We start from the raw sequence: 22404 nt of genomic DNA on the forward strand, positions 1-22404 counted from the left end.
ATGTCCTCGGGTGAGGATTAAAAATAAATAAATAAATAAAGTTTTAAGGATTCTGGCTTCTGTTTTCTGCTATACTTGAAACCAATAACAGCATACAGATATAGATTCTGCTGGTCTTGACAAAACTTTTTCTAATGAAACATAAATTTAGCTTATTTCTAGACCGAAACAAACACACACAGTTGTAAAGTGCCATTTGTTAACATCACCTAAAATAACAAGAAAACATGCCTTTGTACCACCATACTGTCATGAAGCTTCAGCATTAAAATCATGTACTTCTGCTTGGAAGTTTTATGAATTTCTTTTATTAAAGTTTACAATTCTCAGGTTTACTTCTCTGTTTCTGTACCAAGGGTGGAGTGAGGCTGTGGCCTGCTGGTGGTAAACAGAGAGAGAGAGAGAGGAAGTGATATTGACACGTAGCACTGAGGAGAAAACCAGCCCGGGACTGGTGAAGCAGGTTCCGGATCCCCTTCACTGGCAAAGGCCACGCTGCATTCAGTACCTCTGACTGGAGGAAGCTGAGAAAATACAAACTATTTCAGCAAAATTATCCATAATGCCTGAAATAAAATGTTTGGCATCCTTGTTAGGGGGAATTAACCAGATATAGGGACATTTTCTTTATTGTGGCATATCTCTCTGTTGAGTAGCGCTAAACAGACACCTTAGTTGTGATTTAGTTTCATTAAATAGGTATTTATGTGAGAAAGATTCTTCTAGGCTTGAGATATATGCAAATAAACGAGGTAGTTCCTTTTCTTAAGGAACATAAAGTGATTTTCAGAATGCTCTAAATGTTGTTAGATCTGTTTTTCAAGGCAATAATAGGCTTAGTTTCCTGGTAATTAATATTTTCACCAAAAGGCATCAGAAAATGATCTTTTGTAATTTTAAGGTCATACTTTATATGTTATTACAAAATTAGTTTTCTAGTATTGTGATTTTCAATTATCGTTATGTGAAGCAGGATTTTACTTTTATCTTTTGGAGAAATGGTGAAATGAGTTTACATTTATTTTATTAATGAACCATGCCAGTTGAAAATTATTCCATTTAAAGTTAATTACGTGACATTGGCTTGATTAAAATGTATCTGGTTGTCAGAGTACCCAGATGGGCATTAGAAAAATAATGCCTATAAGACAAAAACCTGTGGTTTATAGAACAAAAATGAAAACATAGGTATCCCGTTGAAGTTACCATTGTTAGTAATTCTTTAGTGTTTTGTCTTAAACTATTTTATTTCTTTTTTGTTCTTTACTGATTTTATTTTTTAAAAATTATATTATTTTTGTTACAGATGTTTCTCCTTTCCCCCCATTGACACCCTCTGCCTCATTCACCCCCTCCCCCTCCCGTCCCTAGCTTTGTTGTCTATGTCCATTAGTCATACAAACATGCACATAAGGCCCTGGCTGGTTTGGCTCAGCGGTTAAAGCGTCGACCTGCGGTCCTGAGAGACCAGGGTTCGGTTCCCGCTAAGGGCATGTACCTCGGTTGCAGTTTGTCCCCGGCTCTGGTCAGTCGTGTGGGTGGCAGCCACTCGCTGTGTTCCTTTCACATCGATGTTTCTCTCTCTCTCTCTCTCTCTCTCTCTCTCCCCTTCCCATTCTACCTGAACAAAAAAATGGGAAAATGTCCTCGGGTGAGGATAAAAAAAAAAGAAAAACAAACATGCACATAAGTTCCATGGGTTATCTCTTCCCTCCCCTCCCCCACCCACTCTTATGCAGTTTGTCAGTCTATACCCTACTTCTGTGTCTCTGGGTCAGTTTTTTTCATCAGTTTGTTTTGTTCATTATATTCCACAAATAAGTGAGGTCATGTGATATTTGTCTTTCTCTGTTTGGCTTGTTTCACTTAGGATAACACTTTCCAGATCACTCCATGTCGTCTCAAAGGATAAGAGATCTTTCTTTCTTACAGCTGCATAGTACTCCATTGTGTACATGTACCACTGCTTTTTTATCCATTCGTCTACTGATGGAGACTTGGGCTGTTTCCAGAACTTAGCAATTGCAAATAGTGCTGCTATGAACATAGGGGTATGTATATTCTTTCTGATTGGTGTTTCAGGCTTCTTAGGGTATATTCCTAGAGGTGGGATCACTGGGTCAAATGGCAGTTCAATTTTAAATTTTTTGAGGTAACACCATGTTGTTTTCCATAGTGGCTGCACCAGTCTGCATTCCCACCAGCAGTGTACTAGAGTCCCCTTTTCTCCACACCCTCACCAGCACTTGATGTTTGATGATTTGTTGATGGCGGCCATTCTGACAGGTGTGAGGTGATACCTCATTGTTGTTTTAATTTGCATCTCTCTGATGATTAGTGATGTTGAACTTTTTTTCATATGTCTCTTGGCATTTGTATGTCCTGTTTGGAGAGGTGTCTATTTAGTTCCTCTGCCCATTTTTTAATTGGGTTCTTTGTCTTCCTTTTGTTGAGTTGTATGAGTACACTGTACATTTTGGAAATTAACCTTTATCTGATGTATCATTGGCAATGATGCTCTCCCATACAGTGGGTTGCCTTTCCATTTTGATTGTTGTTTCTTTTGCTGTGCAGAAGCTTTTTAGTCTGATGTAGTCCCATGTGTTTATTTTTTCCTTTGTTTCTCTTGCCTTAGGTGTTGTATCAGTGACAATTCTGCTGCGTATTATGTCTGAAGTTTTGTTGCCTACGTTTTCTTTTAGGATTTTAATGGATTCATGAGTCACATTTAAGTCTTTTATCCATTTTGAGTTTATTCTTGTGTATGGTGTAAGTTGGTGGTCTAGCTTCATTTTTTTGCATGTAGCTGTCCAATTTTCCCAACACCATTTATTGAAGAGGCTGTCCTTACTCCACTGTATGCTCTTGCCACCTTTGTCAAATATTAATTGAACATATTGTCTTGGGTCAATTTCTGGGTTCTCTGTTCTGTTCCATTGATCTATCTGCCTGTTCTTGTGCCAGTACCAGGTTGTACTGATTACAGTGGCTTTGTAGTATAACCTGATATCTGGTATTGTGATCCCTCTTACTTTGGTGTTCTTTTTCAAGATTTCTGTGGCTGTTCTTGGTCTTTTTTAGTTCCATATAAACTTTTGGAGTATTTGTTCTAGTTCTGTGAAGTATATCCTTGGTGTTTTGATGGGGATTGCATTGAACCTATAGATTGCTTTGGGTAGTATGAACATTTTAATGATGTTAATTCTTCCAATCCATGAACATGGTATATGCTTCCACTATTTTATATCTTCCTCTATTTCTTTTTTCAATGACCTGTAGTTTTCTGTGAAGAGGTCCTTTACTTCTTTGGTTAAGTTTATTCCTAGGTATCTTAATTTTTTGCCACGATGGTACATGGGATTGTTTTTGTTTTGTTTTGTTTTGTTTCTCTTTCTGTGAGTTCATTGTTGGTGTATAAGAATTCTATCGATTTCTTGATGCTAATTTTGTATCCTGCTACTTTGCCAAATTCATTTATTAAGTCTAGTAGATTTTAGATGGAGTCTTTAGGGTTTTCTATATACAATATCATGTCATCTGCAAATAATGACGGTTCATTTCCTCCTTTCAAATTTGGATTCCTTTTATTTTTTCTTCATGTCTAATTGCTGTGGCTAAGACTTCCAGTACTATGTTAAATAAGAGTGGCTAATGCTGACATCACTGTCTTGTTCCTGTTTTTAAGGGAAATCTTTTAGTTTTTGCCCATTAAGTATGATGTTGGCTGTAGGTTTTATATATATGGTCTTTATTATGTTGAGATATGATCCCTCTATTCCCACATTGCTGGGCGTTTTTATTAGAAATGAATGCTGGATTTTGTCAAATGCCTTTTCAGCATCTATTAATATGATCATATGGTTTTTATCTTTCATTTTGTTTATGTGGTGTATCACATTGATTTGCAAATATTGTACCATCCTTGCATCCCTGGGATGAATCCCACTTGGTAATGATGAATAATTTTTTGATGTATTGCTGGATCTGATTTGCTAATTATGTTAAGGATTTTGGAATCTGTGTTCATCAGGGATATTGGCCTGTAGTTTTCTTTCTTTGTAGTGTTGTTATCCAATTTTTGAGTTAGGATTATGCTGACCTCATAAAATGAGTTTGGAAGTCTTCCGTCTTCTTGAATTTTTTGGAATAGTTTGAGGAGAATGGGTATTAGATCTTCTTTGAATGTTAGGTAAAACTCTCCTGTGAAGCCATCTGGACCTGGGCTTTTGTTTGCTGGTAGTTTCTTAATTACACCTTCAATTTCCTTTGTTGTTATTGGTCTGTTCAAGATTTCTATCTCTTCCTGGTTCTGTTTTGGGAGACTGTGTTTCTAGAAATTTGTCCATTTTGCCTAGATTGTCCAATTTTTTGGCATATAATTGTTCATAATATATTTCGATGATCCTTAGTATTTCTGTGGGCTCAGTTGTTACTTCTCCACTTTCATTTCTGATTTTGTTTATTTGGGTCCTCTCTTTTTGTTTATTGGTGAGTTTTGCCAAAGGTCCATCAATCTTGTTTATCTTTTCTAAGAACCAGCTTTTTGTTTCATTGATCTTTTGAATTGTTTTTTTAGTCTCTATGTCGTTTGTTTCTGCTCTGACCTTTACTGTTTCTTTCCTTCTGGTTGCCCTGGGTTTTTCTTTATGTTTACTTTTTAGTTCTTTAAGTTGTAGGGTTAGAAAATCAATTGGGAGTTTTTCTTGTTTCTTGAGGTAGGCCTGTGGTGCTATGAGCTTCCCTCTCAGAACTGCTTTCACTGTCCCATAGATTTTGTGTTGTGTATTCGTTTTCATTGGTTTCCAGGAAGTTTTTAATTTTTCCCTTGATCTCGTTGGTAACCCATTTGTTGTTTAATAACATGCTATTTAGCCTCCAAGGGTTTGAATGTTTTTGTGGTAATTGAGTTCTAGTTTCATGCCATTGTGATCTGAGAAGTTGCTTGATATGATTTCATTCTTCTTCAATTTGTAGAGACTGACTTTGTGTCCTAACGTGTGGTCTGTTTTTGCGAATATCCTGTGTGCACTAGAGAAGAATGTATATTCTGAAGCTTGGAGGTGAAATGTTCTGTATATATCAATTAAGTCCAACTGATCTAATTTGTCATTTAAGGACGCTTCGTCCTTGTTAATTTTTTGTCTAGAAGATCAGTCCAGTGGTGTCAGTGGGGTTTTAGAGTCACCCACTGTGATCGTATTGCTGTTGATCTCTCCCTTGTAGTCTCCAGAAGTTTTTAAATATATTTTGGTGCTCCCGTATTTGGTGTGTATATGTTTACCAGGGTTATATCCTCTTGTTGGATTGATCATTTGAATATTTTTTTTTATCCTCACCTGAGGACATTTTCTTTCTTTTTTTTTTTTCAATATTTTGTTAAGATAGAGTGGGAGGGGGAGAGAGAGAGAGACAGAAACATCAATGTGAAAGGGACAATTTGAGTGGTTGCCACCCGCACGACCCAAGCAGGGCCGGGGACAAAGTGCAGCCGAGGTACGTGCCCTTAGCGGGAACCGAACCCGGGTCTCTCTGGACCGCAGGCCCGATGCTCTAACCGCTGAGCCAAACTGGCCAGGGCTGATCATTTTAATATTATGTAGTGACCTTCTCTGTCTCTTATTATGGCCCTCATTTTGAAGTCTATTTTGTCAGATATGAGAATTGCTATACTAGCCTTTTTTTCATTTCCATTTGCTTGGAAAATTTTTTTCATCCCTTCACTTTCATCCTGTGTGAGTCTTTTATTTTAAGGTGGGTCTCTTGTAGATAGCATATGTATGGGTCATGTTTTCTTATCCAGTCAGCTACCCTATGTCTTTTGATTGGAGCATTTAAGCCACTTACATTTAAGGTTATTATTGATAGATAGTTATTAGTGGCCATTTTTATTTTATTCCTGTATTCTTCTCTCCCTCTCTCTGTTTCTTCTTCTTCTTACAACAGTCCCTTCAGCATTTCTTGGAGTGCTGGTTTGGTGGTGATAAATTTCTTCAGCTTTTTTTTTTTTTTAATCTGTGAAGCTCTTTATTTCTCCTTCAATTATGAATGAATAGCCTTGCTGGATAGAGTAGTCTTCGATTCACACCCTTGCCTTGCATTATTTTGTATACTTCATGCCACTCCCTTCTGGCCTGCAGTGTTTCTATTGAGAAATCAGCTGACAGTCTAATGGGAGCCCCCTTGTAGGTAACTTTCTGTCTCTCTCTTGCTTTCTTTAAGATTCTTTCTTTGTCTTTAATGTTTGCCATTTTTATTATAATGTGTCTAGCTGTGGGTCTTCTGGGATTCATCTTGCTTGGGACTCTCTGTGTTTCCTGGACTTGTGTGACTTTTTTCTTTACCAGTTTAGGGAAGTTTTCTGTCATTATTTCTTCAAACAGGTTCTCTATTCCCTTTTCTGATTCTTCTCCTTCCGGTACCCCTATAATGTGAATGTTGTTATGTTTTGTGTTGTCCCACAGCTCCCTTAACGTCTCCTCTTGCTTTTTAATTTTTTCCCCCATTTGTTGCTCTATTTGGGTGTTTTTTCTACCTTGTCTTCTAAGTCATTGATTCTGTCTTCGGCTTCTTCTAATCTATTGAACCCTTCCAAGATATTTTTCATAACAGCTATGTCATTCTTTATTTCCTGTTGATTTTTATGCATAGCTTCTAACTCTTTTTTTAAGCTGAAGTAGTTCCCACTGAGCTCTTCATAATTCTTATTAAGTTGCTTGTAGTTCTCATCAAATTGTTTGAGCACCCTTAAAATCATTGCTTTGAATTCTTTATCTGACAAGTTGCTTTCTCTCATTTCATGTAGTTCCTTTTCTGGTGATTCCTCCTTTTCTTTTAATTGGGTGTTGTTTCTTTGTCTTACCATTTTAGCAGTCTGGTAGTTCTAGGCCTGGTGAGGGATGTTGGAGTGTGTAGGCAGGTCGGTGTGTATCAAACAATGCTGCTGTGCCTCCCAGTCTGTTTTGGTGTATGGTGCCTGTTGCCTGCTGTGGGTCCTGGAGGATTGACAACTCATGGCTGGTATTGGTCTGGGTCGATGCTCCACCACTGACCCACATCGGTCGGACTTTAGTTTTTCTTTTTCCTTTTATTTATTTTTTAATCTTTATTGTTGAATGTATTACAGATGTTCCTCATTTTCCCCCCATTGATCCCCTCTTCTCCACTCCCTCCCCACTCTGCGTTTTCCCACATTGTTGTCTGTGTCCATTGGTTATGCATATAAGTTCTTTGGTTTATTTCTTCCCACCCTCCAGCCCCCTTCCCTTTGAGGTTTGTCAGTCTAGCAGTGAATTTGTACTTCTTAATCCCTTCGCCTTTTTCACCCATTCCCCCACCCCCCCTCCTATTGGCAACCAACACAGTGTTCTGTGTATCTATGAGAATGTTTCTGTTCTGCCTGTTCATTTTGTTTGTAGATTCCATTGTCGATAGATATGTATTCATTGTCATTTTGTTTGTTCATATATTTTATCTTTTTCTTCAAAAAGACCCTTCAACATTTCATATAACAGTTTGGTGGTGATGAACTCCTTTAACTTTTTCTTGTCTGGGAAACTCTTTATATGGCCATCGATTCTAAATGACAGCTTTGAAGAATAGAGTAATCTTGGTCGTAGGTTCTTGCTTTTCATCACTGTGAATATTTCTTGCCACTCCCTTCTGGCCTGCAAAGTTTCTTTTGAGAAATCAGTTGACAGCCTTATGGGTACTCCCTTGTAGGTAACTAGCTGCCTTTCTCTTGCAGTTTTTAAGATTCTCTCTTTGTTTTGAACCTTTTGCATTTTGATGATAATGTGTCTTGGTGTGGGTTAGGTTGCTTATCTCCATTTTGCTCAGTTCTTGGACTTTGACAGCTTCACTCTATCTTGGTTTTTTGAAAAACCGCCAAGGTCAAAACGCAAAGTGGCGGGGACGACTGTGTATAATAGAGAACCCTACTTCGCAGAAATTCATTGATCACAGTAGAGCCTGTTCATTTTGTTTGTAGATTCAATTGTTGATAGATATGTATTCATTACCATTTTGTTTGTTCATATATTTTGTCTTTTTCTTCAAAAAGACCCTTCATCATTTCATATAATAATGATTTGGTGGTGATGAACTCCTTTAACTTTTTCTTGTCTGGGAAACTATATGAACATGAAATATCTTTCCATTTGTTTTCATTTATTTCAGTGTTTTTATAATTATCACTGTACAGTCTTGCAGTTATTGTTAAATTTATTCCTAGGTGTTTTATTCTTTGTGCTTTTATTGTATATGTGATTTCCCCCCCTTAATTTATAGTTAGTATATAGAAACATGATTGATTTTTATATATGGATTATATGTCCTGCTGCGATGCTGAACTCCTTTATTCTAGTGGTTTGTGAATTCTTTAGGATTTTCTATATGTAAGATTATGTCATTGCACAAAGAGAAAGTTTTACTTCTCCTTTACTATCTGGATGCCTTTTATTTCATTTCATTGCCTCATTTTCCTGGCTAGACCCTTCTGTGTAATGTGGGATAGAAGTGTCAAGATTGGCGTAATTGCCTTGTTTCTGTCTTAGAGGGAAAGCGTTCTGCCTGTCGTTCTTAAGTATGGCGTTAGCTGTGGTTTGGTAGGTGTTCTGGATCAGGGTGAGGAAGTTGCCTTCTGTTTCTAGCTTGAGTGTTTTTTGTTTTTATAATGCAAGAATATTGATTTTTGTCCAATACCCAGTGTTAGCTGCATCCCATGAGTTTTGATATGTTTTATTTTCATTTATCTCAAAGTATTTTTATTTGTCCTTGTCATTTCTTATTTTACCCATTGATTGGGTAGGATGTGTTGTTTAATTGTGACATATGAAATTTGAATTCCCTAAATTTCAATACTGGTTTCCAATTTCATTCCATTGTGGTTGGAACATGCTTTGTATGATTTCAGTATATCATGGATTGTTTTATGGCCCAACATATGGTCTATGGTGAAGAATGTTTATTGTTGTACCTGAGAAGAATGTTTATTATTGAGTGCAGTGTTCCATAGAGTTTGTGAGGTCTAGTCAGTTATGGTGCGGTTCAATCTTCTGTTCCTTGTTGATCTGACTAGTTCTATTTACTATAGGCGTTGTCTGTTACGGCAGTCTCTATTATTGTTGATTGTGTATTTTTGCCTTTAGGTCTCTCAGTTCTTGCTTCATGTGTTTGGGAACTCTGTAATTAGGTGTATAAATGTTTATAGTACCTGCATCTTCTTGATGGAAACATTATAAAATGTCTTTCTTTGTCTTAGTAACAGTTTTTATCTTAAAATCGAGTTTTGTACTGTTTGTATGGTATATCTTTTTCTTTTTCATTTATTTTGAAGCTGTTTGTGTCTTTGAATTGTGAAAGCGAGTCTCTCATAGACAACACATAGATGGATCATGTTTTTTAACTCCATTCTGCCAATCTGTGGCTTTAGGTTGAGGTACTCTTTTTACATGTAATGCAATTACTTATAAAGTAAATATGTCTTCTTTTACTCCTTTTTCTCAATTTCTGTCTTTTGTATTAAATGTGTTTTTTCTAGCATACATTTTGATTTCCTTGTTGTTTCTTTTACTATGTTATTTTCATAGTGGTTGCTTTGGGTATTACAATTAACATCTTAACTTAAAACAGTATAGTTTAGATTAATATGAACTCAATTTAAGTAATATATAAAAACTCGGTTTCAATATATTTCATTTTCCACCTATCATACTATTGTACTATTATTGTCATACATTTGTACTGTTGTCATACAAATTGCATCTTTATATGTCATAAGCTCATCCACACAATTATTTTTTGTGCATCTGCCTTTTATTTTTATTTAAAAATAATTTTATTGATATTTAGAGAGAGAGGAAGGGAGAGGGAGAGGGAAAGAGAAATGTAAACATTGATAAGCTGCCTCCTGCACACCCGCTACTGCGGATTGAGCCCACAACCTGGGCATGTGCCCTGACCGGGAATTGAACCAGCAACGTTTTGTGCACAGGACGATGCCCAACCAACTGGGCCATACCAGCCAGTTTTTTTTTGTTTTTTGTTTTTTTAATCATCACCTGAGGACATTTTTTCATGTTTTTATCTTCAGACAGAGAGGGAGGGAGGGAGGGAGGGAGAGAGAGAGAGAGAGACAGACAGACAGACAGACAGACAGACATCGATTGGTTGCCTTCTGAGAGACAGACAGACAGACAGACAGACAGACAGACAGACATCGATTGGTTGCCTTCTGCACGACCTCGACCAGGGCTGGAGACTGAACCACAACTGAGATATGTGCCCTTGACCAGGATCGAACTCCGCGGTTCGATTCTGTGACTCTGCGCCGCAGGCTGACGCTCTAACCACGGAGAAAACTGGTCAGGGTGGCATCTGTCTTTTAAAACAAAAAAGAGTAACAAATAAAAATATCTTTAGCCCTGGCTGGTTTGGCTCAGCGGTTAGAGCATCGGCCTGCGGTCCAGAGAGACCCGGGTTCGGTTCCCGCTAAGGGCATGTACCTCGGTTGCAATTTGTCCCCGGCCCTGGTTGGGTTGTGCGGGTGGCAGCCACTCGATGTGTCCCTTTCATGTCAATGTTTCTCTCTCTCTCCCTCCCTCCCTCCCTCCCACTCTATCTGAACAAAATATCAAAAAATGTCCTTGGGTGAGGATAAAAATATATATATATATCTTTATACTGTTTTCATAATACCTACTGATGCTATTTATTTTGTGTAGATTCAGTTATTGTCTTCTCTTTATTTCAGCTTGAAGGACTCCTTTTAATATTTCTTAATGGGCTACTGACAGATTAAGTTTTTATTTATCTGGAAATATGTTCATTTCACCTTTATCTTTAAAAAAATTTGTATTTATTTATTTGATAGAGAGGACAGACAGAAAGAGAAACATTGCTTTGTTGTTTCACTTATGTATGCACTCTTTGGGTGATTCTTTTATGTGCCCGGACCAGGGATTGAATTCACAACCTTGGTGTCTTGTGATGATGCTCTAAGCAGGTGACCACATGGCAGGGACTCACCTTCATCTTTGAAGGATAGTTTAGCTGGATATAGAATTTTAAACTCATGTGTTTCTTCTTGTAGCATTTTGTTTTTTAATGTTTTTCATTTATTTTTTCAGACAGAGAGGAAGGGAGAGGGAAAGAGATAGAAATATTGATGAGAGAGAGAGAAGCATCAACATCTATTGGCCGCCTCCTTTGCACCCCCTACTGGGGATCGATCCCATAACCCGTGTATGTGCCCTGACCGGGAATTGAACCCAGTAACCTCTTGGTCTCTTGGTGCATAGGTGAATGCTCAACCACTGAGTCACACCAGCCAGGCTTCTTGTAGCCTTTTTATAGAATCATCTAAGTAGATGATTATGTCAACCTGCAAATTAATGGCATCTTACTTTTCTTTTTGTAATATGTGTTTATTCTTTCTTTTTCTTTTCTCCTACTCCATTTTTTCTTCCTTTTCCCATCTCCACCCACAAATTATTCTTAATGCAAAGGAAAAACTATAATTCAGGTAAAGGCTATAGAACTCACCCTGCTATACAAGAAAAAGCTTTCGATGTTTTATCAGAAAATATGACGTTAATTCTTGGGTTTTTGTGCATACCGCTATTAATAGGAAATCTTTTAAAATGTGAATTCAATGTTATTCTTAGGTGGGAAAGCAGATTGAGAGCAAGAAGAAAATAAAGATGCTTTAAAGTCACTGACTATATTATATGATTAATGGGAGTTCAAGGCCATTTAGTAGTTCTCTTTGTAGTGGCTAAGCACTCAAGGTACTTCTCAAGATAGATATATTTTTAAAATGTTTATCCCTAAATCAGAATAATTGAATTTTTATAATATTTTCTATGTCTTTCTCTATTTCTGTTCTACTACTTTACTTGTTTTAGTAAACAGAATTATAACTTGTCACTGAAGTTTTTCTCTAAATCACATATATTTTTATTCTGCGTGAATTACAATCTGATGTGTTTGAGTATATTCTTTTAGATTCCTAATTATAATAAATGACCTTTTTGCACTTCTAATAAAAGTGTTGAAATAATCAACTAAGCTTAAGTTTGTATTATCATTAAAATTAGAAGTGAATGGGTTTAAAATAGCTACTGTTCTGAGTCAGACATCTTTTGCCATCACCTAAAGACAGAAACACTAGCATCTACAGGAGATGCATGTATGTGTTCATGGAGTACCACCTGTCTGCATGAAGTAATCCTTGTTCCGAACTTGCCTTTTCATAGTTGTTCACACATCACAGATTATTTTTTTATTTAAATTTTATTGTTGACCTTATTGCAGATGTCCCCCATTTCTCTTCTTTTCTCACCTCCATCCACAAATTCCACAAATTATTTTTAACGCAAGGGAAAAACTATAATTCAGGTAAAGGCTTTAGATCTCAAAATGCATTTCAAATTAAAAATGTTCTTGTTTCTTTTTTTATTTATTTTTTCTTTATTGATATTAGAGAGAGAGAGAGAGAGAGAGAGAGGAAGGGAGAGGGGGAGAGAGAAATAGAAACATCGAGTGACAGCCTCCTGCATGTCCCCCACTGGGGATCAGGCCCACAACCTGGGCTGTGCCCTGATTGGGAATCGAACCAGCGACCTCTTGGTGCAGGGTCGACGCTCAACCACGGAGCCACACCAGCTGGGCAAAAATATTCTTGTTTCAAGTGTGTTTTGTTTTATATGAGCATCAGACTGCTGTCTGATAGAAAAATTGGGTTCTTTTCAAGTTTCTTTTCCCTCAAGGAAAGTGAACTGTTACATATTTACCATTTTTGCAGGTGTACAGTGCAGAAATGTACACAGGTCTGCTTATTTGTAGTATCTCCGCCTAAAGTACATTTCACTGCGTTCACACATAGATGTTAAAGATATAGAAATTATGAATGGATTATGTTTTATTAGAAGTTTATTTTCAACAACCAGATGGCTATATTTTTCCAAATATTTGTTGGAGGAATAAATTATTAAATTTGCTGTAAAGGTCTAAATTGTTATCTGAAATTCTGATCTGTTGAAGTCTCCCCACGTAGGACATCTTTGCTGCCTCTCAGATTTCATATGAAAATGAGTTGTTTCCCAGCTTCCCCAATTGTGGTTGAGTGTAGTCCCCAAGTTTTCCAGGCTCAGAAACTGGCTGCCTTGTCACCACAGCTTCCAGATCTTCCGTCTGTCCCCCCCCGTCAGCCCAAGCACTGGCGGACTGTGCTAAGCGTTGTCTGGTCGCCACCCCTGTGCCAGCGCCTGCTGGGAGCCCCCGCAGAGGCCCGCCTCTGCTCTGCTGGGTGGCCTTCGAGACACGCACAGTCTGTCCCCTTTTCTCCACCTCTCCTCACCCCTGACTCTCCAGTGGCAACAATAAAAACCAGTGACGACGACCACAATAACTAGCTCTTATTTAATATGTGCCAGGCACTAAGCACTATTTGAATTGCTTTACCTATATTAAGTAAGTTAATCCTCAGGCCACATCTTTATGTTGGTTTTATTATTTTGCTCGTTTTACAGAAGTTACTTTCCTAAGTGCATACAGCTGGTACATGCCAGAGTCAGATTTTGAGTCCAGGTAATCTAGTTCAACGTGTCTGTGCTTCTAACTCCTCCGCTGTTCTTCCTTCCGGTAACACTCCTCTTAACGTACAGGGCACGCATTGTGGGCTTTTTGTTGTTGTTTGTTTGCTTTGTTTTTCATATGCTTTGCTAGGTCTTGCCTTTTGTCTTGTTATTTCTCTCTCTCCCATATAAGAAATTTCCCCCAACTTTTTCACTGTTAGCTCAAATTCTGTTAAAGTGTAATTTGGGTTCCATAAAATCTAGGTATTTTAGTCCACAGACTTTTCTCTTCTAAATTTCTATAAACTCTACCACAGTATTTTAGTACTTTTCTTCTTAGCTTGTACTCTGTCTTATATACAGTAGCCCCTGCTGATCTGCAGGGGGTATGTTCCGAGATCCCCAGGGGATGCCTGAAACCCTGGGTGGTACTGGACCTGTATGTACACACATTGTTTTCCCATACCTGACATACTAGTGATAATGTTTAACGAGTAAATTAGGCACATTAAGAGATTAACAACAATAGTAACGAAATAGAAGAATTATAACAATATACTGTAATAAAACTTGGGTGAATGTGGTCTCTCTCTGTCTCTGATAAGTGCCCTGATAACCCGGATGGCCGGGACGATGGGTGGGCAGCGCACACCACGGAGCGGGGCTGCGAAAGGTTTCCTCGTGCTGCTAGAGCAGCGCACACTTCAGCACTTACAGATGGTTTATTCTGGGAATTTTCCATTTACTGTTTTCAGACTGTGGTTTGACCACGGGCGGCTGAAACTGGAGCGGGGACTGCAGATAAGCGGGTGGCGAGCTGCGCAGGTTATTTTGCCTACAAGATTTTAAGATTAATGTCTTCTGAGTCTTGATGCTTTCTCATTTCATTTCCTCTTTTAGACATTTAAAGACTGTTCAATAAGGTTAGTGTTCCTGGACCTCATCCAGAAACACTGGGGGACCATGTTTCTCTGCTCAAATTCCTTGTGTTCGGATCTCCGCTCTGCCTAAGTGTAACCTTAGGGCAGTTTTGTTTACCCATCTTTTTCTATTTTTAAAATACAGCAAAATATCTACATTGTAGAGTGGTGTTAGTTATTAGAAATACTCTATTTAAGGCCGCAGCACAAAACGGCTTCTTTTCTTCACACAGCCTTTGGCCTTGTTGTGCCTGGTCTGTCAGCGGTTCCCCCACTCCTGAGGGCTCTGTGTCCTTCAGGAGATCTCTGCCCACGGTCCTCTAGACACGTGATCCAGACCTTTCCATTCGTGTCCGACACCAGTTTGCCCAGTCTGGAAGTAAGAGGAGCTACTGTGTCACTTCCGGGTTTCTTTTAGAACCTGTCTTATTGAAGGCACTTTCATTAGCAGTTGTTTGTCTTCTGACATGCGGGCTGTTTATAATAATAAACCCAGCAGTCTTATATTTATTTCTTTAAAACTCTTGGTTAGGTGCCAGCTGGTCTACATTACTTAGTTGCAGGAATATTTTGATTAGATACAGTGCATTTGCCACAGTCTGAGCTAATAGCTCTGATCAGTCTTCTTAAAGAGGCATGTGGCCTTACAATTCAGAAGGCTTTTTAATGCCGTTTGCTTTTCTGATGGTGGTTGTGAAACTTTGCACATGCTTACTAAATGATTTAGGTTTTATTTTTGTTCATGTGTTTTTAAAAATACCAGCTGCTGCCCTGGTCGGTTTTGCTCAACGGTTAGAGCGTCGGCCTGCAGTCCAGAGAGACCCGGGTTCAGTTCCCGCTAAGGGCACGTACCTTGGTTGCAGTTTGTCCCTGGCCCTGGTCGGTCGTGTGGGTGGCAGCCACTCAGTGTGTCCCTTTCATGTCGATGTTTCTCTCTCTCTCTCTCTTTCTCCCCCCCTCCCACTCTACCTGAACAAAAAATGGAAAAATGTCCTCAGGTGAGGATTGAAAAAAAAAACAAAACCCAGCTGCTGCTTATTTAAAAATGTAATTTAATTTGACTGACACATGAGTTTTTTTAGTTCATAAACATGGACATATTTTTCTTGTTTGTATTCATAAACCTTTGGTCCATATGTTAATGTGTTTCTTGATTTAATTTCTTTATTTTACTTTAGAAATAAATAAAAGAAACAACAAAACACCTTGGGGAAGACTTCTTGTTTTTTATATCTATATATATGTTTATATATATGTGTATATATATATATATATCTATAAAAATAAAACAATATATATTTTTTAAATGGATATTTCTTGTTATATTTTTGAAAGCATATTTCTGTTTTTGGAATTTACTTTTGTGCATACAAGGATTTCTTCCTATATTAGTGTTTTCTGTTTTAGAAATTTTATTTCTTTAGCAGAAAACAGCTTTTGATATTGATATAATTTTACATTGTATTTATGGAAACAATAGCATTTTGAATGTACGAAAGAAACATTTCTCCTCGGTTGCTTGGTATAGTTTTAAGAATCTAATGGCTTCTTAGTTACACACTCAGCACATTGTTGTAAATGCATTAATTTGTATTGGTGTTTCTTAACAAATTGGGGGGTCAGAAAGCCTCTTGTAAAATTGATGAGAACTTCGCCCCATCTTACCAGGAAAGTTCACACATAGAGAGTGCAAGAGACTCGGGCCCCTGGCAGGCTGTTTTGGGAATGGGCTAGTCCTGGGTGTGTGGTAGGCAGTGACGTAAGGCACTGTGTGCGAATGTAAAGAAAACGTCAACAGCTGATACGACCGCTCTCAGCAGGTGCAGGTATGTGAGCGCGGGGGACACGTGTGGAACGGGGCGGGGCGGGTTCAGGACGAGGCGGGTCTGAAGGCCTGAGGCGTTCCGAAGACAGCGGTCCCCCGCACAGGTGCTGGCTGAGCAGCCCGGCCCCGGCGGCCCGGGTGCGCACGCGCACGCGCCCCTTTTCCTGCGGTTTCCGCCTGGCCGTGGGCCCTGCGGTGCCCGGCACACAGCCCTGCCTCGTGAGCTCCGCAGGCGCGGACCCGCGTTCTCGCTCTGCACGTGGTCCTAGCAGCACCTGCCTCTGTGTCCTAATGCGTTGTCTCTGCTCACAAATACATAGTTTGCAGGAAAACAAGTTATGTAATTTCAATGACGGTGTGCATTAGTCAGCTTTAAAAAGAAACGTAAACTTGTTTTCTATTAGCAGAGAGCAGCTTTGATATCAATTTTATATTACATTGTATTTCTGGGAACAGTTGTTTTTGGGATATGTAAAGTAAACGTTTCTCCTCAGTGACTTAGTTAACTGCTTTTTGGGGTTAAAATTTAGGTCATTAAAGCAACAGATAAACTAATAGCAACCCCAACCAAGTATACTTTTGTTTAAATGGAAGCTAAGTGAAATCTGTACTTCTGTGGTAATTTAATGAATAAGTAATAGATTAATATATAAGTAAGAAGTAAGGTTTTAGAAATTATAATAACCTTTTTAACCCCCCCCCCCCCCAAAGCAGTGATATCAGTGGGGAAGCAGCTACAAGGCTGGCACTGTCTCAGTTTTATTTGGATAACAAATCCACCTAAAAATAAAGCGTCTACATACTGACCAAAAATAGTAAACTTGCTTTCTTTATTATTTACTTTTTCTTGCATGACCGCAAAACATTCCTTATAACTTTTCTTGCCATTATTCCTAACATTAGAGCAGTAGGTACTGTGTCAGTCAACTCTTTATGCTATTTTAATTAGTTTTTTAAAACTCTCTGCCTAATTTTCTCTCTTGTGTTCGTAATATTATGTGAGCTATTAATTTAAGCACGTATTTTATACATTTACTCATTCAAGTAATACTTAATGAGTTCCTGCTCTGTGTCTGACTATTTTGTAGATGCTATAGTATTAAATCTTTTTAGGCGTTCTCATCTCCGACTGTTCAGTTTTTTTCAGTGATAGGATAAATTATTCAGATTTATCCACATTATTGTCTTTCAGAAACCCAACTTGCATGTGTAGGATAGTGTTCGAGGAGTCATGGGTAATGCAGGAGAGTTTCACCCGTGCAAAGCCAGCCTGCCCGGCTGGGGTTGAGCCCATGAGCCTCACTCCTTCCCTGCCATTCAGATCCGGAGTCTGTCTCATACTTGGGCTCTTCTTTGTGCTCTTGTGAACTCGATTGACTCTTTGAGCTTTTCCTTATTCTTTGGAACTCGATTCAAGTTTTATTTTTATTGAGTTACAGTAGAGTTTTGAGTCATTATAATCCAATAACTAAAACAATTAATAGACTTTCTGGAAATTTTTTTAAAAAATTAAATTTTCTGTTCTTTAGAAGTATAACTATTATAAAGAAACACTGAGAGACTTGTCACTAGGCAATGATCATAAGATGATGTATTTCAAGAGCTTCTTACCATATTAAGTATTCAAAACTATATAAATTTTCAAAATTATATTTTTTGTATATAATGTATATAGTATATATAATATGTATAGTTTATATATATATATATTGCCTACCTAATTTTTATTTTATTTAACCAATATGCAAATAATGATCTAATCCTTCATTTTTTTACCAATGGTTCAAATGTTATATACTGAGTAGCTTAGGTTTGGGCTTATTTTTATTTAAAACATTGTGATTTTTTTTGAGTCCTCACCCAAGGACATTTTTGCATTTATCTCCAGATAGAGTGGGAGGGAGAGAGGGGGGAAGAGAGAGAGACACATCGACTAGTTGCCATCCACACCCCAGCCAGGGCCGGGGACAAACTGCAACCGAGGTTCGTGCCCTTAGAGGGAACCGAACCCGGAACTCTGGACTGCAGGCTTTAACCGCTGAGCCAAACTGGCCAGGGCAAAAACACTGTGATTTTTAAATGAGATATGGTAACATGTTTGGGTACTTTTCAGATCTTTCAGGTGAGAAAATTTGTCACATGTCTAGCTCTCTTCTTATGATGCAGAAGTCACTACTTTGGAGACTAGCTTTAGGAAAGATGAAATAGCTACATAGAACCAAAATAAACAACTGTGGCTGGAGGTATTTTAATTATTTTAACGCTTTAGAAACGAATTCTAAATAACACGGTTGATGAAATCAATTTACAAAAGTAGCTTTTATTTGAATCATTTCTACATGTTAGACATAGTATTAATCATTTTAATATTATTTTACATGAGAAAAATATTGTCGTTATTCTCATTTTAAAATTGGTGAAACTGAGAAATAAGGCAGAAAAATAATTTGCTCAAGTGTATCCCACTTGTAAGCAGTGGAGGCAGATTCGAACCCAAAGGCTGATGGCCCAGGCCTGGTCAGAGCAAGTCTCTGTCTCTTTAGAGCTGGGGTTTATTGTTTTGGCTCCTTTTTGTATTTCAGTGTGTATCCCTGTCTTTTATTTGCTTCTTATTTCACTTAATGCCGTGAATGAGATCAAGAAGATAGCTAAAGAGGTCCTTGATAATCAGTTGTAAAACATCCATTTACGTTTCAAGAACACATTTGATATCTATTCTTATACATGAGATATATAAGAAGTCCTAGATATCTGGTATAGACTTGTTTGTTGAAGTTGAGGGACTTTCTGACAAAGCACTGTCTTCCTCATGTCATGACTGTTTTCTGACTTGCAGGTTTTAAATGCTCAGAGAGCAGGATACAAAGCAGCCATAGTTCACAATGTTGACTCAGATGAGCTCATTAGCATGGGATCCAACGACAGTAAGTACAGGTATCACTTTTCTTCTCTCCTGTTTGACAGATCTTTCAGAACTAAGATTAACATGATTTTCTTCTCCCATTTTCTATTCAAAAAGCAAATTTTATTTTCTGTCAGAGAGGTGATTCCCAATTTTTAACTCCCTTGGGACAATTTTATTCACAGTAGAAAAGGAATTGACTTGTTCTTTTCCAAACAGTCTTTTTTAAACCGATGTGTTTCATGGTAGAAGATGTAGTGATATTTTGGTAAAAACCAAAGGAAAACCAAAGCTTTAAATAGAGATAAATATGCTGAGTTAAAGATGCCATCAAATAATTTTTGTGATTTATTTAGAGATTTATAAGATTACATTTTTGGATATGAGGCTCCTGCATTCTTGTGGAATTTCAAAACCTTTCTTTGAAAGCCTTATACTTTTTTTTTTTTTTTTAATCCTCACCCAAGGACATTTTTCTATTTTTTGTTCAGGTAGAGTGGGAGGGAGAGAGAGGAAGAGAGAGAGACAGAGAGAGAGAGAGAGAAACATCGATGTGAAAGGGACACATCGAGTGGCTGCCACCCGCACGACCAACCAGGGCCGGGGACAAACTGCAACCGAGGTACGTGCCCTTAGCGGGAATTGAACCCGGGTCTCTCTGGACTGCAGGCCGATGCTCTAACCGCTGAGCCAAACCGGCCAGGGCAGAAAGCCTTATACTTTCTTAAACACCACTTGGTTATCAGCCACTTGACACACATGGCATGTCGGTAGCTTTCCACGGAAGTGGGAATATCATTCCTTAATCTATGCTAAATATTGGCTTGTCGGGAGAAAGAGCCCATTTCAATGGCATAACTGGCTTTAGTCAAAGTCAGTTTTAAGCTGTGCACTTCTACTGTATTAGTGAGTGATGAAAGATGTCTTCTGCTGTGTCGATGAGGTGATGGTATTTGGACCCCATGTAAGGCTGGGGGCTGGTTGCCGGCAGGACCAACCGTGTGATTAGAGGGCTGGGCCTTTCAGTGCCCCCGCCTTGGGGAAGGGAGAGGGGCTGGAGGTCCAGTGGCTGTGATTTATCCTCCTGCCTGTGTGATGGAGCCTCCGCAGAGAACAGCGGGCAGCTTGGAAGCTTTCGGGTTGGTGGGCAGACGTGCGGGAGAACTGGCTGGATGGGCGTGGAAGCTGCTCCGGGCCCTTCCCACGCGCCTTGCCCTGTCCGTCTCTTCTGCCTGTCCGCCTGGTGCTCTAGAAGTCAAAGATCTCTGAGTTTCATGAGCTGCTGGAGCAAAGTAACTGGACCCAAGGTAGGGTGGAACCTCCAACCTACGGTCAGAAGCACATTTGCCGCCGTGGATTCGTAACGGCTTCTGGAGGCGGGGCATCTAATCTCATGAGATTAAACCCTAAACTGCGGAATCTGATGCTGTCTCTGGCTACTTAGTGTCAGACTTGAGTTGAAGTTAATTGTTTGATGGTGTGGGACACACACACGCGCGCAGGCATGCACACACACGTATGTTGGAAATTGGGTTCAGAACCGAAGATACACTGCCAGCATTCATGACTGGGTATTTTGTTTTTGTTTTCCTTTTAGTACATAATCACACCTCCTGCTACTTCATTGAGTCGCACATGCAAGCAGGGGCTTGGAGTAAGGAGCAGACATAGGGCTGTGGGCTGATGCACCACACTGGGATGCATTTAGGACTTTCTGTATTTATTTATTATATATATTTTGTTGGTGTACTTAGGACATCTTCAATAGGAAATATTTTGGATTCCTTGACCAAAAATAACTTTGTACAGCATAAGACAGCATTTTATGTTGTTGGAGTAGAACTTTTTTCCTTCTTACCCCTAATATAATCTGAGGCAGACTTACAATATATAAAAAGAAAAATTTTAGGAATAAGTTTCTTAGTTAATTTCTTTATACTTTACATTATTATTTTAATCTTATAGCTGATTAAATCACCATGATTACAGAATCATAAAGCACCCTTAAGAGGCTCTAGCATTTCACAACCATTTCACAACCACTACTTGGGAATTGGAGGAATTGATGAAGGGATTTTACATACCTGCGCCCTTGGGAAAGTTACTTAACCTTTCTAAGTCCTTTATTTTCATCTGTAAAAATGTGAATAATTTTAATTTTTATTTAAAATAAGATGCCCTGGCCGGTTTGGCTCAGCGGTCAGAGCGTCGGCCTGTGGTCCAGAGAGATCCGGGTTCGGTTCCTGCTAAGGGCATGTACCTCGGTTGCAGTTTGTCCCCGGCCCTGGTTGGGTCGTGCAGGAGGCAGCCACTCGATGTGTCCCTTTCACGTCGATGTTTCTCTCTCTCTCTTCTTCTCTCTCACTCCCACTCTAAAAACAAAGAAAAAAACAAAAGAAAAAGAAAAAATGTCCTTGGGTGAGGATTAAAAACAGTTAACGAGGTTGTGGCGAGCATGTGAGCAGGTACGAGAAGACCCTGCCGTGGCAGAGCCTCCGGTGTGAGCGCGGCTGTGCGAGTGCCCACCCGTGTGACCAGGGCGAGGGGTCGTCATGTCTGGGTTTGGTTGCCCTGTCTTGCATTGCTTTCTTCCCGCAGCGACTGTTTTGGGCAGCCTGTCCTGCGGGAAGCGCGTGTGAGGTTCCCCGCCTGGAGCAGGGCCGGTGCAGTGGAAGGCTCCGCGCGCACAGCTCCGTGGAAGCAGCGGGCTGCGGTATCAGGCTGCGGTTTCGGGAGGAGGCAAGCGGGGCTCCAGGAGGGCTGCCCTGGGAAACTCGGGGGTGGCCGCGCTCCTCACAGGGAAGAGAGGCTGGGGCAGAGCAGAGACAGGAATCCCAGCTGAAACATGACGTTGGCAGCGTCCGTTAGGCTGTCTAGTGGAGGTGGCCAACAGGCAGGACGAATCTGTAGAGGTTGGGGCTGGCCATTTAAATTATGATCTGTCGTCCAGTTGGTGTGGCTCAGTGGATTGATTATCAGTCCCATGGACCGAGAGGTCCTGGTTCGATTCCCGGTCAGAGCACATGCCCAGGGTGCGAGCTTGATCCCCTGTGGGGGGCGTGCAGGAGCAGCCAATTCATGTTTCTCTCTCACATCGATGTTTCTCCCCCCCCCCAAAAGGAATAAAAACATATTAAAAAATAAATTATGATTTGTCTGTGACACAGTAACACTGTTTGGCAG

At 39.4% G+C, this 22404-nt stretch overlaps 1 protein-coding gene across 5 annotated transcripts in view; it reads left to right on the forward strand.

The window, feature by feature from the left end:
* The window catches only part of RNF13 (ring finger protein 13), a 133648-nt gene that overhangs the window by 54483 nt on the left and 56761 nt on the right, over positions 1–22404 (forward strand). For 2 of the 5 annotated variants that reach the window (XM_036242884.1, XM_036242885.1), the window contains one exon: positions 19156–19253. In XM_036242884.1, the coding sequence (XP_036098777.1) occupies positions 19156–19253 (98 nt within the window). Of the gene's footprint in view, positions 1–16110; positions 16321–19155; positions 19254–22404 lie in introns of those variants that run through there. The other 3 variants (XM_036242886.1, XM_036242888.1, XM_036242883.1) reach the window with 3 other exon arrangements.

Source organism: Molossus molossus, unplaced genomic scaffold, assembly GCF_014108415.1.
Source record: "Molossus molossus isolate mMolMol1 unplaced genomic scaffold, mMolMol1.p scaffold_m16_p_5, whole genome shotgun sequence".
In the NCBI taxonomy this organism is placed as follows: domain Eukaryota; kingdom Metazoa; phylum Chordata; class Mammalia; order Chiroptera; family Molossidae; genus Molossus; species Molossus molossus.